Below are 19,410 nucleotides of genomic sequence, written 5' to 3'. Positions count from 1 at the left end.
CAAATAAAAAAATTTGTCCAGTTGAATTGTTAAGACTCTTTTACGACTGTTGAGTTTCATTAAGATATACCTATAATATTATGCAATGTCACCAAGGGGGCACCAACACACTAACGTACTGTGAATCTGAACAATCTTATTTTTATCTTCAACGATTATCACGTCGTCTTGTTTTCAACCGATTTATACGAAGGGTTTATTTAGTGAAGGGTTTCGTTACACAAACATGATATAGAATTGAATCCAGTATCTTTGGATAATTAAAAATTTGATTCACAAAACAAAATGTAATGAATAACTTGCAAACACAATATTCATAGAAAACAATTGCGTTGCTTAAAGTCTTTTACATCCACAAGTAATTCAAAAGTGACACGGTGGTATTTAAACTTGATCATCAAGTTTTATTTTATTCAGATCTCAGCAACCACATACAAACGCCCCCTTTTCTGTACTGGTGATTCGGTTTATACGTATTAAGCATTTAAAATCATATTTTACCCATTTTCCCTTGAACAGGTTGGTTAATGGTTTTTGCTATTTAAATTTTTGTGATAATAAGTTTTTTAATCAAATTGAATTGAATTTTTTTTTCTTTTTCAGACCCACCTTAGTGTCAAGATTGAAAGAAAAAGCTCAAATACAAGCCAATATATACATGGATTTCTCTTTTCACTCGTAAGATGGACTCGGTCATTAACGTGTATGTGAATTATAAAGAGAAACAGGTTTTCAGTGAGAGAGTTTTACGAAAAAGTAAAAAACTAAAGTGAATCCAGTATTGACTCGTGCAAGACGGCTTTTTAACCCTATGTAGTCAATTGACCCAACCTTATAAAGCGATTCCACTGAATCAAAATAGCCCAAAAAAATGAGCACATGCTTATGAGTCAAAAACATCTTGATTATTCGTTAAATTCACTTTTAGCCTTTTTTTTAAAGCCTTTTAATAGAGTCGAAATACTTCCTGAGTAGTCACAAATTGTTCGTATTTTAGTATACATACTCAATTGCAAATGAGTCTAAAAGGAGTAGTTTTATTGAAACTCACGTAAATGAGTACATTTACTCATTATTGTCTCATTTATTTTTCTGTTTGAACGTGTTAACAATCTTGTAACATGACAATAACTTTGAAAACACTTCATTTAAATATCATCCAGTTCTAATATCTTCAAGATCTAGTTTTTACAAGTATCGACAATTTCCACATTTAATGGGCGTATAGAATAATGTTCAAGAAACAAGAAAGCAGATCAAGAATTTTGTTGAAATGAGAAACAAACATTTAAGACAGGTAATCAATCATTCATTTGGACTTGGGCGAATTTAGTCTCTGTCATTTTTAGAAATTCTCTTTTCCCTCCCTTTTTGTATGCATAGTTTTGAGTAATTTATGGTCTCGATTTGGAATTTGATGTCTGAAGTTTCATTTTCCTGCAGATATTGTGAGTCTATCCTTCGACGAGATTTCTGGAAAAAGTCATAAATTATGGTAAAGGTTAGTCAGGGTTAAATTGCATGATTCAACATGTGAAGAGATGGCAAATGAATTTGCAGAACCCGTCTTAATGTTTTGTACCAAGTTTAATGGAGGCAACCCAACCGATTTCCAACAAATAACCAATACTGCTCCTAGTGCATGGTAGACTTAACCCTCAATAGCCTTTCTTTTGAATTTCCTACGATGACTATTCATCTTAATGTTTCTTATTTTCTTATAGATACATGAAAAAATTTTGTTTCACAATACAGTTTTTATCTTGAGATGATTATTGATATATCCGAAAAATGTTGACTCTTATATTTTCAGCTATTTCAGCTAAAGAAATGATACTACCACAGATAGTATTACAGAGACATCCTTAGCTAACATATCTAATTATCTTAACCTTTAACTTGCACCTTGTTTTATCATAAATCTTTACTTTGTGACCTAGGCCAGTGCTTTCATGAGACTATGTTCTCATCACCATCTAACACTGCAATAATGATGATTTCATCGGACTGCTCTATTGAACAAACGTTTCAGAAAAATTCACAATGCAAATTTGGCCCTAGCCAAAACAAGACAGCACCGAAAGTAGAGTAGCAGGCTACTTCAAGAGGAGTAAAATTCTGAAATGAATAACAAGGGAAGCAACCCTTAACCAATTGTTAACTGGATCACAAAATAGCAGCAAATCCTGCAATCAAGAGTTTATCATGGTAACTGTGGACCACCATCTGGAACACTGACTCCCAGGTAAATTGCTATTTGCTGGGAAAATGTAAAGATGCACGCCTACTTCAATGATGCATCCGCAACTTAAGTAGACTTGGATTCTACAAGAGAGCTGTTTAATTAACTAGTTCTGGGTTGTTGAGGAACAAATACGATAAATAATGAAATTATATACATATACAACATTATATTGTAAATAATTTAAAACGTCGAACGTAACAATTGAACATAACACCGAACAATGATTGGGAATATGTTCATTGGCGATAGTATACTCGGTAATCTGATTAAAAAACAGACCTGGCTTTCAGATAAGTGTCGAATAGGCTCTTACACTCTGGTAAATTAAAGTAAATGGATGTATATTCTACTGCTAAACTGCTGGTACGACTAATTGAGAAAAATTTCAAAAACAAATAAAACAAAACTATTTGAGTTTTCAAATGGAAAAAAGCACAAATAAACAATGAGTCATTGGGCAAGTTTTAGATCACAGTATTTTGCCCAAAAATTATAGAAAATATCCACCAAACGAAATAATTACAACTAATGAACATGAGCATATCCCACATTATTGCAATCAAGAAAATTGAATAGTTTACTGGTATAGCTGAGTCCATATTCATACCTTTTCTTGGTCCAAACATCACGATCACTTACTTTTGTTCATTTTGAAATAACTAGATAAGTTCATCTTATACAACACAGTCTTGTGCTTGTTGTATTTACCATCCGGATCCTTTTCAAGCTATTTCTGAACATTATAGACAAAGCATATTCTTTAAAAAAAACAAAACCATCTTTTCGTAAAAGAAAATATTAGTTTGTTGGTTACATTGAATGTCTAAATTCACGCTAAAACTGCGTACATCGTTAGAACTATAGAGGAAAGACCAAAGCATTACTATACATTCGAAAATGAACCGTATTTCCACACTAACGGTTTTGAAAATATCTCTGCATGGATTTAAGATCACGTGCTACTTCGTGAGATTCACTTTGACGTATCACTTGTTACGTACTATCGGCGAAGACGCATTACTTTGTCCGTTCGAAACATTGAACTCATCCACCAAAGTATTCAAAGGAATGTACGAGTGTTTGTCGTCTGCGATTTTGGCTCGCATAGATGGCGCTCTTGTTGTTTCCATTGTGTATTGAGTGGAACAGGAATTAGTTCGATTGAGTTCTGATCTTTTGGGTTTACCTCGGAGTTTCCTGGGTATAAGATTCTTAAGGTGCGAATGGACCTGAAAGATTCACAAACCTTCATCAAAATAAAACGACAGAATGTAATACGTATGGTTGCAAGGCAAATAAACCGATATTAAAGGGATTCAAAAGAAGTTTCTAATCTTTGTATATATCGTCATAATATGCTCACGGTATTTTAAAAAAAGAATTTTTGGATTCAGAGATGCCGGATGGTAAATTGGATTTGTGCAAATAGAAGCTTGGAACACACCGACATACGTACAAAGATAGGAAAATGGATTTTGAAACACTAAATTGTTCACTTTGATTAGGTCAAGAAATAAGAAAGACGAAAGAATCCAACTAATTTTCAATTATAAAAAAAACGGAAATGCAAGGAAAGTGTAAGAATGATTTATAAAAAGATATGAAGAATACATTAAATATATAAAAAAATATTATTTTCATATCTCATGCAATATTGTATAATGTAGAAAACAAGAAAACGGGGCACATGTAAATATATAGGAACAAGTAATAAGTAATTAAAATGCACAAAGCAAGGTCAAAAAATGCACTCAAGATGCACAAATTCCTGGGGTGTTTTAAGTGGAAACAATCTTAAAAGGAGTAGCCTAATTTGTACGTTAGTACAATAATATTAATTCTTTATGAATCGAATTAATTAATGCCAAAATGCAATCATGCCATTTTCTACAGAACTGTCCTGATATTTGGACTTACAATCTTCTTACACTGGGTCCTAGACCGGTAACCTTGGATACCTAAAATAATGGCGTTTGTACAAAAATAACACACAAAATAATTCTTGCAATTGAAAGACAGACGAGGCTAGACAAACATTTTGGCAATGGCAGTGGGAAGGACTAAATTTAAATTATGTTTATTATCACTCTGAAAGTAGTGCAAATTATAAACTTCTGTGTTCAAATAGCATAGCTCGAACATAAATCGTACATCCATCTAATATATGGTAGGCCTATGTGGCCATTCTAATCTAGTTTGAAACTTGTTGACTTGTTTACGGGAGCTAATTCTACACATGCATTGTCACTATTATACATACAATATAAAACAAAGATCACTGAAAAAATATCATGAATTTAAGAATAAATACATAACTTACTTCTCCGTTCATGAAACAAAATATTAAAGCTACCACCGCACCCTGAAATATAAGAAAAATACAATATTAAAACTACCACTGTACCCTGAAATATAAGAAAAATACAATATTAAAGCTACCACTGTACCCTGAAATATAAGAAAAATACAATATTAAAGCTACCACTGTACCCTGAAATATAAGAAAAATACAATATTAAAGCTACCACTGTACTCTGAAATATAAGAAAAATACAATATTAAAGCTACCACTGTACTCTGAAATATAAGAAAAATACAATATTAAAGCCACCACTGTACCCTGAAATATAAGAAAAATACAATATTAAAGCTACCACTGTACTCTGAAATATAAGAAAAATACAATATTAAAGCTACCACTGTACTCTGAAATATAAGAAAAATACAATATTAAAGCTACCACTGTACTCTGAAATATAAGAAAAATACAATATTAAAGCTACCACTGTACTCTGAAATATAAGAAAAATACAATATTAAAGCTACCACTGTACTCTGAAATATAAGAAAAATACAATATTAAAGCTACCACTGTACTCTGAAATATAAGAAAAATACAATATTTAAGCTACCACTGTATCCTGAAATATAAGAAACACAATATTAAAGCCACCACTGTATCCTGAAATACAAGAAACACAATATTAAAGCTTCATTGAAATATTTTCCAATGATCAATTCCTAACAGTATACAAGAAAACTTTTATAAAATTGAATCAATACACGTTCTTCCATGGTTGCAGAGTGAAATCTATAACATGTTTATCAATGTCTGTAGAAGACACCGGTAAGTAAGCGAACTATCTCTCGAAGATATTATAAATTCTACCTGTAAGTTATTGACAATTTTAGAGATAACTTCATACATAAACGATCCACTCCATGTTGATGGTGGTCGATAGATGATAAAAAATAACTGAAGACCAAACAGAGGAACTAGTATAAACGTTGCTTTTAGTGCACGTCTGAAAAATATAAACGACAAACACTTTCAACGTCAACAAAATATATTATCGTATGCGAGTGTACAGTTTTATATAAAATATATAAATCCATGTCTAGATTGAGAGCTATTTCAGAATCCCGTTCACATGTAAATGTGAATAAAATATTGTTTTTAAAGAATATGATTACAAAAGGGAAACCTGAAATTGAAGAAGAACATTCACGTTGTATAGTCAAACAAATATATTTTAGCACATCCAGGTCCACTTTAAAATATAAACACGAGTAGTCCACTTAATGTATATTAATGTATGTATGTAATATGGACAGAATAAGTCTTGCTTTTTTATTTTCTACTCAGACTATAGATGGATTTTTCAAGTTTATATTCTAAATAGGACCCGTTTGTGCAAATATCCTTGTACGAATCTAATGCAAGAGATGTATATCGGGTGTCCTTTGACATACTGCAAACGTTATCGCAAATCGAATAACAAATGACAGCAATGGGCTTTTTTGCGCTTCCAGTTGCAACGGATCTTATTTGATTTGTCATTTGATGCAACGCTAGTGCATACTATTTTCAGGAATAATTCATTGGTGAGACAATTTCCGGAAACTTTTGATCACCTTTTCTGTTGTGATATATCAGACTGTTCTAATTCTATTAAAACTTAGTTTCATTTAAAAAGTTTTTGCAGACATATTTCCATTAAGATAATAAATTGTAAAAAAAATATGAAATTCCGTTTTTTAAGAAGCCACTTCCTTTGATCATAAGAATCAAAGCCAATGACTTAAAATAGGAATTTTGAATTGATATTTAAAGTAGAGCATTCATGAAATTCTATCAAATTATTCAACTTTGCTAATATCTAATTAGAGTTCATCAAGTAAAATACATGTATTATAGTTTGCCAGACTTTTCTCTGAATATAATCATTACGTGAACGTCAATCTGGAAAGGTCAAATACAACGGTTTGTCAATCTGTTAACATTAACATCTTAAATAAATCTTAATCCAGAAGGTAATTTGGAAAGGAACCAGACACTAGAATGCCTGCAGACACACCTTGATTAGACTTCAAATAGTTTTATTTTCTACCCATTTAAAGAAATTGCTGACAGTTTCCTCGACAACCCCTCAGTTTACGTCAATCAAAGTACGTTGCGAAATGTGGCTTTTCCGGAGGAAAAACAAAAATGAAACTATCTGTGTATGGCAATCTACCACTGTTATAAACGACCAGGTAACTTTGGTTATGTTTGGTGTCTTTGTTAAAAAAAACTAAACCCGCCTGTCGCCATACGGACTTCTGTTAAAATTCACCTTTCATGTTGAACGTTGAGCATGTGGCGACAAGAAGGTCCAATTTGAATCCTTTGAAACCAAATGCATTTTTAAATAGGTTGTAATATCTAGACATTAGTCTAATGCTGTAGTAGGCGTGAATGGTTTTTCAAAGTTTACAACGTGGCAATACCGTGCAAATGAAACGGAGCCTAAATCCGCAAATAAATAATAATTTTATCATTATAAGACACTCAAAATGTCGGGTGATAGGGTAAATGACAATATGTGTGCATCTTTTTATAATTTTAATATAATATACCTGTAGTTACTTGGTTCATTAGGGTGACTCTGTAACTGGGTCATCAAAATACGTAAAATATTCATCAGGAAAAACACATTAAACTGAAAGAAAATTATGTATAGCATTAAAGTAGCAAGAATCTAAGATCATTTCTCCATTGTATTCATCTTTAATCAGTTCACATCTTGGACGGAATCAATACCGGGTTGTAAAACACAAGCAGCCCAATCGCCTGCACAATTGTTCAATAGCCCTGCAGATGATCAAGGGTAAATGCTCGTTTTCCAACTTGGAATCAGTAAAAAAAATTCCAGGTCGTTCAGGTTGCATTGAAATTCAAAGTCGTATATAGGTAATTCATCATAGTTCTTAGGGAAGTAGCGGCATTGAGAAACGATTGACAAAGACAAGTATTGGGGTGTCTTCAATCAAAATCTTACTTACTGCTATACAAAATAAATTAGGTAAATATACGATCCATTCATAATCTCCAGCATTGTTTACCCAGCAACTGAAAATATTAATATTTCGAAAACACGATGAGAACAAAGGTCTGTCTTGATGGCGTGGCGTAATTGCGGACAATCAAAACTTCAATAATAACAGTTCCAACTCTAGTGATGAGACACTTTGAATTTAGACAGAAATGGTTGGAATCTAGACTTACTTTTTGTCGTTTCTGGTAATTCTAATAACTGTATAAGCTATAATAGGTATTACTGGGAACCCTGAAATGAGTATAACGTAAATAGGTATTACTGGGAACCCTGAAATGAGTATAACGTAAAAGTGATATAAATCATTTCATAAATGTTAACTTACATTGTTATCTCAAATATTTAGTTATATCATACCTCGTAGAGAGTTTTACTTGCGACCAATTTACAACGGTCTGCAAAGATTTTACCAAGACAGGGGTGCTTATTGGTTTCAAATCTTCGCGGTCATACGTGAATGTGACAGATTTGAAACTTTAAACTAAGTCAAACTAAATATCGGAATGTCTAAAGCAACAGAAAAGCTAATCAAATGTACTTGTATATTCACAATATCACTTTGTATCAAAAGATTTATTTGATAGTTTCAGTTAAAGACAACAATATCAATATCGTTTCTATAATATCGTGCATTAGATCACGCAAACCTTCAATATTAATTACATGTAGCACTTTACAACAGATTGTTTTCTTCTTTCTGATCTTTTCAACAAGGTTTTGGTGACCCGAAAACCAGAAATGATTGCCAATACGATTTACCTTGTTGACATGGGGATTGGACGTCCTAAACTGGCGGAAGGCTTTACACGAAGGGGTATTCTCTGTCCAACAAATTACAATCGAAATTCGGATACCGAATTCCACTCTTACATTATTTTAAAATAAATTAGAACCAGTCGTACGATTTTCAACACTACATTTAACATTAAAAAAAACTCGTAATATTTATTACCAAGCAAGTTAAATTCTCACTTAAAATGGTATACATGTATTTGGCTTGAAATGAAAATTGCCTGTGCAATTATCAGTAAAATATAGTTTTAAGCAAATTAACATTGGCCCAACTGTTGATTGATGAGACTTCAGATTGTATATGTTCTGTGAGCAAGATTGTTGGATTTTAAAATTAGAAAACGACATGAATTTAATGGAGTCGAGACAATGATAGAGTGGGGATTTTGATATCTTGGATAAAGACATTTTTTTTATAATTCTTTAGGAATTATGCAGATGACAATACAATTATATAACGTTTTAACCTTCTGACCTATATAAACTTTCCACTCAATCCTCAAGTTTTCAATACTTTTATTGAACAAATTTATTTCGATGAAAAAAACAAATGCTGTCTAAACTGCATAAGAAAAATACAGGAGACACCAGCAATTTGAGACTGAATAGGTTCAACACTTCACATATAATGTATATGATAACTGATATCTACGGTTATTCGGATCATGGTTATATTGTAAATGTATTTCGGAACTTGGCCTCTTTAATTCATGATCTCTATTACAGTCAAACAAAAAACCAATATTTGTTGAGTATTACAACAGTAAATTCAGGTCTTGTCAGTTGAAGAACCGTTTTCCGGTATAAACTCAGAACAAATCACGTCAATCAATTGATTACTCTCAACAACACTGTCATCAAGTTTCTATCACAAACTTCAACAAACCAAATATACACCCACATTTCATAAAAATAAAACTATTAATGACATTCATTTCAAAAGATGTACAAATTGATTATTCTTAAAGAAAATTTTCGATAACTAATACCATGACTGTTATTCCAGTGTACTAAAAAACAATTTTCCAAAGTATGACAAATATAGTTTTGTTGGTTTTCTCGTTATAGTCTGGTAAATACAATTCAAGACTGAAACCAAGAACATAGCAAGAGAAATCAAAATGGTACACACAATAGTGTTCCCGATACACATACAAATCATAAATCCCTTTAATGCAAAGATCTCAAGATACCTTAATTGGTGATATCCAATTACATTTTGTTATAGGTGTTTTTGAGAGATTTTATGATCACTATCAGCAAACCAAACCTCATTCAAAATTTTAACCTTTTTTAACCTCTATCCTTATAACACACACATACTTTTATAGAGGTGGAAAATTCAATAAATAACACTCACTGAAAATGTTAATTGTAAAAAACAAGATTACATTCGATTTTATAAATTACTTTAGGAGCATGTAATTGGAACGGATATCCCACTCAATTAGAAAAAGCGTTAAAATTGTAATTTTTGTAGAAAATAAAATAGAATTTGTCAATTGTAGTAGAAAGGGAAGGTTGATAAAGTGTTATACAATGCATGAGTTGTTCAATTGAAACTTTGGATTAAAGAAATTCGTTTCCAGTAAATGAAATATTTCTTCAATCTATTTCTATTACGACCAAGATTTGTTAAAATGTTTTTCCTTCCTTACAGATTAAAATAAGTCTGGGTTCAGTAAATGAAGATCAACCGTGAACATGATTTTATACCCTCGAGTCTTATTCCTCAAAAAAGAGAGATGAAATTCACCATTACACTTTTTGTATAGCATTTGAGATTTCTCTTGTGAATATTGACACAGGATGCCGTCGTAAAGCTATTTTTTTTTTAAATGAAACCCATGGAGATTATCCTTCCAATTCTGAAATCTTTATTTGTAACAATTTAAGACTTTTTATGATGAAAAAACTGCAGTTTTTATTCATTAGCCCCACTATTTCCATCTGTTTCCATCTAACAAGCATACTTTAAGGCTTTTTCAGAAGTCAAGGAAATAAAACATTATCAGCTTCAAGCATCTAAATATGCAAAAGATGTTTTCAAATGTGTTCAACTCTAGCTTTATTCGCGCTAACATGACAATTTAATTAGGTCAAAAAGCGTAGGGTCTTTTGGGCTTACTATTGATTACTTACCCCAGCCAATGAAATGGTAATGTATGATGGATTTGGGAACTTTAAAAGCCTTAACAATCAGACGATGCAGGTGAAAGCCTTCCAAAAACATCCAGACGTAGGCTGTTGATAACGCATACCGGGTTAAAATATACAACACTCTACAGCCAGGCTGAAACGCAGAAATTACACATACCATAACATAACTCTTGCAATGAAATACAAGAAAACCATGGAAGAGTCGAGAAGAATGATATTTGACCAATGCCTTGCCATTTGACCAATGCTTTGACATATATGCTTAAAAACGAATTTTATTGTTTATTTCTGGTTGATTTTCCTTCGAGGCTCGGAAATATCGCCAAGATTTCACATCACGAATTTGTCGAATTAACTTTTTAAGATGTTTTTTTTTTTATAATACCTTTACACTATTTCCTCCAACATGAAATCGAAAACATTTATTCAAATAACTGTTGGAAACTATAAATTTCCATCGAAAAAAAAACCCTAAGTGACAGATATTTCAAACATGACAGTCGCCAATAATAGGTTGTTCAATATTTGTCACCAGTATGATGAATATAAAAGCAATTTCTTAAGTCATTAGATATACTAATTTCATTTTTAACATCATGGCAATTCTGGAAGGCCAATTTCAATTGGACGGATTTTTAACAATGTAGTTAAGATTATCGAGAATAAAGAGTATCTGACAGCTGTGAAACATATACTTATGGTCTTGGTATTCCCTCTTAATACCAGTCGAATACTCACGGGGTCTTGATACATGACGGTTAAAGCAGCAGCGTTGGTTAGTCTATCATTAAATACCAATACATCCCATAATATCATCACTACACTGGTAAATACAAACGATACAAACAAACAAATATGGAGTTTAATCCTTTGCTGGACCCTAAGTTGTCTGCAATAAAAGAAATACACGTATGTGTCGTCAATGCACAGTAAATCAGCAGTGTGACACCACTGATTTCAAATGTTACACACGAACTTATTTTGAAGTTTTTCAATTTATCCCCTTTAGAACTACAGTATTGATCAAAACGACCCAAAATATCGGTAGTTTTATGTTATAATTAATGGACGCGCCCATTAGCGACTACATTTTTGCATAAATTAATCTTAGGATTCCTGGCTTGATCTTAACATTGAGATGAATTACACAATTTAAACAATTTCAAGCAGAAATGAAATGAATGGAGTTTTACGTTCAACTTTTCTGCACCACGTGGGCTAATGAAGACGGGCAATGCCACGAGTGTAATGAGGGAAATTTTGCCAGAACAGCAGCATTAGCCTGCTCTTTTTCGATTTCCAACTGTCGAGTAATCTTTAGCGTGCACAGTGTGTAGCCCAGGGGCCTCGGTTTATTGTCCCATCCGAACGACAGCCCCTCTTACTTGCATCACTGACAGGGGGAAACCGGACTGAAAAATCCGAAGATATTATCCCTATTTATTTATAATGTTTTATGCACTTGTTACATTTAAACATGCAGTATTTATTTTCGTTTTGTGTGTTAAAATCTCAAACGATTCACCAGACCGAATCAGAAAAATATCAATTAAATAGACACAAGATATTCCCGTCGGGTCGGAGAGAAATTGGTTTCTCGCTTGAATGAGGCAAAAGATCAAAGTCCTGAGTTTTGTTATTTTGAAATAAGTTAATTTAAGTCACACAAAGCAAGCGTCACACTGTTCGATATTAACACAAGATTACCACACGAATGTGGATAAATGCTGATTGTAAATTATTGGCAGCAAAATACAATACATATGAAATTTATTTCAAATTTAATTCAACTTCATTTGAGCTACTCAAAATACGATGTCATGAGATGTCGAAGGCCACATTCCACATTAAAATGAACATCAACAATGTTGCAATATCTGGCACGCCAATAAAAATCAAGCATACGAGCATGCGACCGATGCCCGAATGTAAACATTTCTTTATGGTGTGGCCAAGGAAGTTTTCTGGACAATGTGATGTAGAAATACAGGGATTGCAAAAAAGAGGTCAAGCTGTGGTTGATCTGAAAATGCATCTAATAACATAAATAGCGCTCAGAAACATTAAAAATATTATTGGTTTTCCCTTTTATTTTTGTATTTCAAATAATAGAAAATAAGACACACGTCTCAGAAGAGTTATTTTTGCTTTTCAGGGTAATAAAGGTGATTCATTATTTCAAAATCGTCAGTAAAAGTTAGTAAATAGCTGAAAACACGACATATCACGTGTTCCACAGCGTTCTGCAGACACTTCCGCCTATTATAAAACTATGATAAAAAGAAATAAGTGAAGAAAAAGTCTTTAAAGATTTCAAATCAGCGCTGAATGCTGCGACGATAATTGAATCTTTTTTATATTCTTGATAAAAATCGTGTAAAACATTCTTCTAAATTAACGACCATGTTTCCACCACAATACAATTTACATCTTTATTATATTCTATTGAACTGTTCATGATCAGTATCCATGTCTTATTACCTATAATTTTCCCAGATTCATTTCGGTGCATTGTAGCAAACTGCTTTACTTTAAATTTCGATATTGTGAAATGATCAAATCAAAAAAAATTTCTCTATCTGTTCTTTGAGGCACGATATTACGATACTGAAACGGTTCTGTTGATGCGTTTCAATTTGATTGTAGACGAACTAGGTTCAATTATTCCGAAAATTATAAGAACAGTCGAAGTTTAGTTTTGCTGAATTGAAATGCGAATATGGAAAACGGTATCGTTCGGACTTATAGAAAATAACTTTCTTGAAATTCTAAGTAACATGTTGCTCTCGCTGTAAATATATACCAAAAGATTTGGCATTACTTCATATATGTAATTAATGTATTAATTCATTACTCTGATAGCTGCCATCAATAACAGCAAATACTATCGTCCAATTTGTTAATATCGTCTGGCTGAACAATGAAATCGTTTACACCATCATACATAACGTTTTATGTGAACCAACATTTCCATTGTGGTAATGGAGCTCAATTTGTAAATTTTGTCAGTAGATTGCAGAAATAATATTGGAAGCTTATTGGTCGCTCTCTCGTCTCTGTTAGTCAAAGATCGGAAAGCATTTTATCACCGTCTCGTCCTTATAGGTATTATCATTATTTACTGTGTATAGCGAGGTCAAGTATGCTTAATATCGCCCACTATGATAGACGTCCACACTTACCTATAATACAAGAAAACAACACAGGCAGGAACGAGTAAAACAATACTGATAATATTACAGATTAAACCAACTTGGAATAACACTTTATATTCCTAAAAAAAAATAATATCTGGGTTCATGTTCACAAATAATCTTAAGGTTTTTTTTTATGCCAAAACCTTCTACATCTGATTTGTCAATCAATAAAGTCGATTTCAAACGTAGCTTTCTGTGGCGTAGCCAAGATTTCATTGATCGGAGAGGGCGGAGCGACTCGGCTCCAATTTTTGATTTTAGAGGGTACTAGTAGTGGTGGGGGGTCAGAGATCTAGGAGGGTGGAGAATGCATCTCTCGCGATTTTTGGCTGTGAAAGTGGAATATTTTGTTTTCGATTTTCTCATCAATATTTCTGAAAAGTCTAGTTTTGCTGTCGATTTTATCGAATGTCTGACTCTACAAATCAGCTTCAATAAAAGCTATATTTGATAACTTTGTACTTAATATATACAAATGTTACAACTTACATTAATTTGAACACAGCCCAAATAATCAGTCCATTCCTTTCCCGTTATCTTATCTCGAAACCAGGTTCCATTATTATTACAATTCTTCACTGCATCAGCTGTAAATGTACAAAAGATTATTCTATTGCTATAAAATAACTTCTAGAGACATATTTCACCTACATATTACTTTTAGTACCGGTACTTGATTTTAACTTAACCTCGAGATAAATATAAACACATCATTTTGGATTCAAAACAGATAAGAAATGACTCAACGTGTAGGAATTTTAATCAGAAGTGGGGAAATAGAGAAATAAAGAATCCGGTATTTATAGTTTCTTGATGGTAAAGGTCTTGTCAAAAATCGGTCATATTATTATGATTGCAGATAATACTATTTAAAGAATTTCAAAAGATTAATAAATATAATAATAAATTTGTTCATTAAAATGGTAATAAATATGATCGCTACCAATTTCCAAAAAAGCATGTAACAATACTGATTCTTCAGCTTACAAGAACACGGCTTATAGAAAGAAAATCGGACCGTGTAAACTAGATTTAACTATATACCTGATCAACGATGATAGGGTTTTACGGCTTAAACTGTAGAGGAAGAAATCGTTGATTTAGTCTAGACATCAATAGCATGATCTATCTAAGATCAAAACCAATAGTCAAAAAACTAGAAATTATAGTAATCAATTGTCAGTCATTAATTACTGATAGTATCTGTGTTTTGTCAGCCAGCACAGCAATTCCAGCCAGAGGTTTATTTAAAATGTCTCGTTTGTCTTACAAATGGCAATAGATTCTTATTTTCCTTGATAGGCATAGGGGATCAAAATTTTAAGGCCTGGGGAATAGAAATCACTAAAATAGAAGGGAGCAGAATAACTTGAGGTTATGGTTTCAATCTATCCCTACACCTCATATTACAGACAGACCCCTGATCTTCAAGAGCTTCGACATATCTTAATATTCTCCATTTCCTTCTCGGGAATTATCTCAAGACTTACTCCAGACAATATTAGAAACTGATCAAATTAAATTCCTGGAAATGCGACCTGATGACAAAGGCGGATGCCTTTCAGCTACAACACTGTCGACAATTCACATCAAAATGATATATTGCTAGTTTCAAGATCCAAATAAAATCTCCCAGTTTGAAAGAAAGAGGAACGCGAAACACATCAATTTACTCTCAAATTTCCTTTTGATATTTCTTGGCAGACAATGTCTCGTTTGTAATGTGGAAGTGATTTTTATCAGCGGCAGTATTTGGACATTATTTGCGATAATAGTATTATCTAATGTAAAATGCCTGTAAGCAGTATTTTATACCATACTTAAAACATGATTTGTATACCCATTACTTGTCTTCACATCTTCAGATAAGTGTCCTCTTTGTTTTAATATCACTATCTCTCATTTTTTTTTATTAAACTGAATGGTTTATAAATCTCAAGGAAAATGCCTTTTTTATCGGAACATGGGGGTTGTGTTCTCTATGTATTTAAAGGTAATATTTAAATTTAAGTAGTACAACCATAGATCGACTTTTTGACTCCAGATCTGGCAATAATGCAGAGTATTGGAATTCTTTTAATGTTATTTCCATTCGAAGGAGTCATTTTTCATAAAATTCGATGATGTTAGCTTTCAGCCCTCAATAATAAAAAAGAACAAAAACATAACGTCAAATCTTGAAATCTTGCCGATGCCATACAAATAAATATAACTGACTTCGGTTTACATCACAAATCAATCTAAATATTTGACGTACATTCATGAAGGATAAGAATATTATCTTCAAGAAGTCTGCAATCGGCTTCTGGAATTGGGGGTAAATTGGGCTTTTATTCCATTATTTTAAAATGTTACTGGGTTGACTTTTTTATTAGTTTGACGGCCAATAAATCTTAGACACCCCTATATTAATATTCTGATTTATAGTAGGTTCAATATCACACTTATACTTTAATCATTTTTATACAATATAGAACAGGAACTTGTCAAATCGGGTTAACGCTGATCAACATAAACATTTAGGAATCGGTTAAAGTAAACATAATAAGTTTATGTCAAGGACTGATTGGAGTGGCTTCCAATATACATGAAAGTTTAAAGGGGGCCTTATTGATAACATCTTAAAGGGGGGTATTCTTTTATTTCCACTCATAGTTTCTCATAATTTCTCATAGTTTGAGATTTCAGATAAATGGACACATAATGATATCTGTCACCACGATTATCCATTTATACAGTTTAAACGATCAAATCATAATGCATATTGGAAAGAAATAATTGGAAATACGAGGTACAAAATAAAAAGTGAAGGGGGAAAAAGATAGATGCTGAAGTTGAACGATTGTTTGTAGAGCTCATCAATCTGATGCACTTGTTAGAAAATCAGAAAGTAAAAAAGGAAGTTAGGGAAATAATTAGCGTGATTTGCGATTCTTCACAACGAAAAGCCGATAGTTCAAAATATGAAATATATGCTGATGAGAAACAAGGAGCTAATTAGTGATTCTAAGTAAATGGTATTTTGTCACAAAGGGAATGGGGTAAGAAACTTCTGCTTGCCAGGTCGTCATGTTGCACAGTTGACAACATTGGTGTAAAGGTGGTGAAACCAAGTTTCTCATCCTATCTCAAGCCAATCTGTTCATATTTTAAGCAGTATCACGCAGATCACTTTTTTGAAATTAAATGAATACGAGTTCACGTCGCTGTATCGAATTTAATATGACAAAATATGAATTAAAAATAACTTCAATGATAGTTTGTTTTGCGTGTAAGTCAATGCTAAACATCAAAGACTGCAAGGAGCTGGTGGAACGATATCTTCTAATTGCTTTTTGAGCGCTTGTACAAAATCTTGAACGTTGATGTAGCACACAAAAAACACCATTCAAAACGACTTTTGAAATCTGAACAAATTTGAAGAGATATAAGAATTTGATCTATATTGGCTATTAACTCCTGGGGTTCTTTCTTGAAGTGACAATACAGTTAAGAGTGAAATGGTGACTGAAACAAGGCTGCGAGGAACTGTCTGTATCAATATTAGTTATTGGTTACAATATTGTCGATTGGAAGAGTCCCAGTGTCCGGGAGTTTTTGTCAACAAAATTATGTCTATTCCTAAGGAAATTTGAAGGAAAATACATCCAACTAACGTCCGTTAATGTTCTGACTTGTGTCGTCCCTTAACCCCATTATTATACTTGAAAGTCAATTCCTATTCGTGACGACACAATACAAGATATTAAAATTCACACAGTGAACAGCAAAATGCCTCGATTTTCCAAGACTTGTGAGGTTAATATAATATTAGGTATTAATATCTGACTATCTTGAAAGTCGATAATGAGAGAACCAAGGTGAAAATAGCGGAAAATTAAAAGTGAGATTCGAGCCACTTGACTATAGAATATATAACCGTAATACCAACGTTATTGGTTTTTGATAGGGTTTTAATAACGCAGTTATTAGACTTGTCCGATATAATGACGTCAATTTAGTGATCACCCATGCCACTTGTATAATCATTTATCTCTAGTTCTTTAGTAATTTCATTCCAATGATGGATAAATCATACTCGGGGTCAACGGAATGGAAGAATTTAACTAGAAATAAAATTCGTCAGTATACGGACGAAATGACCAGGGGCCATCATCAGTTCAGCAACTTTCATATCAGATTGGTTGCTAATTCTAAAGCAAATCTAAATGAATTTCCAAATAGGATTACTTAATCGTTATTTGTGCTAAATTGAGCTTAATGTAGGACTAAAGAGTTCTGAAAGAAAGATTGTGGAAATAAAGCTCTCTCAACTGATTTTTGTGCGCTTTAAGACTGTTGATCTCCTATAAAAACAATATCCTATATCAAAAAACGAAATAGATTTAAAAAAAAATATATAAATAAATCATGGAATCAACCGTTCTCTTTTGTCGGTAGTGGCCATGGCGGTAAAAAAGGTCAACGGATATCAATCTCGTTTGGGTTAAAGAACACTATTCCTCATACAGCATATGCCTTCCCAGAGTGGCCGGATCAGAAGTCAAGTGGTCTCTATGGGGATATCTGGGAAAACCATCCTATAGCCAAAGGCAGCAATCACCCATGAAAACACATTCAAAGCATATTCTATAAATGTAGCAGTAGGTTAGCTTATTTCTATAGATGTCAGAAATGTGGTTTTTATAAGGTTTGTTTACAGAAAATATATGGTGTTCACGTTTTTGAGTTAAGTTTATTATTTTGAGAATAAGTCAAAATATCAAAATAATAAAATGGTGACGTATTCATAAATGTGCGTTTGGAAATATCAGTTTGCATTCAGTCACCTAACTATATAATTTGATCTTACCGTAAGGATTGCCATGCTCAATATACTCTGGACATTTAATCACGGTTTCATCACCTGCTAAAGTATCATCAAAACATCCAAAACCATCCCATGTTCGAGGACAATATCGTCCAGATCCGGTGTAATTTCCAGTTGAAAGTTGCCTGGAACAACATTTCTGGGCATTGATACAACAGGAAGTCCAACGATGGCAATCATACTCGTCTAAAGTTCGACAAATTAAATTCACTATTGTTTTATTATTGATATTTGGGTATAGAAAAGTGTGATCGGGGAAAACTGTTCCGTTATAAGCAACAAGATTGTTGTTCACAAACTGGGGTTTCTTTAATTCCTTACTATTTTGGAAAAGATAAAAATAACACATTGTACATGATATGATATTAAACGCGTCTACTTGGTACACACCTTCCCAGTTTCGGCACATCTCCATGTTTAAATTCGTCGATAAGTTGACTCTAAAGTATGCAAGAGATTGCCGGCCAATTTCTTAACATATCAATACTGGAATGTGATCGAGGTTAAAACTATATATAAACATTCGACGAAAGATCAATTATTATAAAAAAGCACATCTGTGTAGTATATTTTACGATGTTCAACTATGTCAAAACCCGTGCCAGTTCTTTCTGCTTTTTCTTCATAAGATCACAATATAAGCCCTCTGTCTATTGTCCGTATTTATTATTGGTCCAGTTTTATTATGAAAATATATTTAAAAAACAGACAACACTTCATCAAGAAACAGACACTTCACTTCATTAAGAATCAACAGTCAACTGGTAG

The 19,410-nt window shown here is 32.7% G+C and overlaps 1 protein-coding gene across 1 annotated transcript; it reads right to left on the bottom strand.

Annotated features, from left to right (window-relative positions):
• Window positions 1-4,431: 4,431 nt before the first annotated feature.
• Window positions 4,432-19,057, bottom strand: LOTGIDRAFT_234777 (hypothetical protein; the record flags this gene model as incomplete). The annotated part of the gene is made up of 14 exons (XM_009063063.1): window positions 4,432-4,523; window positions 4,566-4,607; window positions 4,642-4,693; window positions 4,736-4,822; window positions 4,865-4,951; window positions 5,415-5,550; window positions 7,145-7,227; window positions 7,571-7,637; window positions 7,794-7,893; window positions 10,558-10,708; window positions 11,314-11,464; window positions 13,758-13,849; window positions 14,262-14,359; window positions 18,625-19,057. The coding sequence occupies 14 exons, from the start codon at window positions 19,055-19,057 to the stop codon at window positions 4,432-4,434; spliced, it is 1,671 nt and encodes a 556-aa protein (XP_009061311.1).
• Between the last annotated feature and the right edge of the window lie 353 nt (window positions 19,058-19,410).

The sequence above is a fragment of the Lottia gigantea genome, assembly GCF_000327385.1.
Source record: "Lottia gigantea unplaced genomic scaffold LOTGIsca_55, whole genome shotgun sequence".
Taxonomy (NCBI): domain Eukaryota; kingdom Metazoa; phylum Mollusca; class Gastropoda; family Lottiidae; genus Lottia; species Lottia gigantea.
The sequence above is the reverse complement of the archived record's forward strand: the minus strand, read 5'-3'. Positions and strand labels throughout refer to the sequence as shown.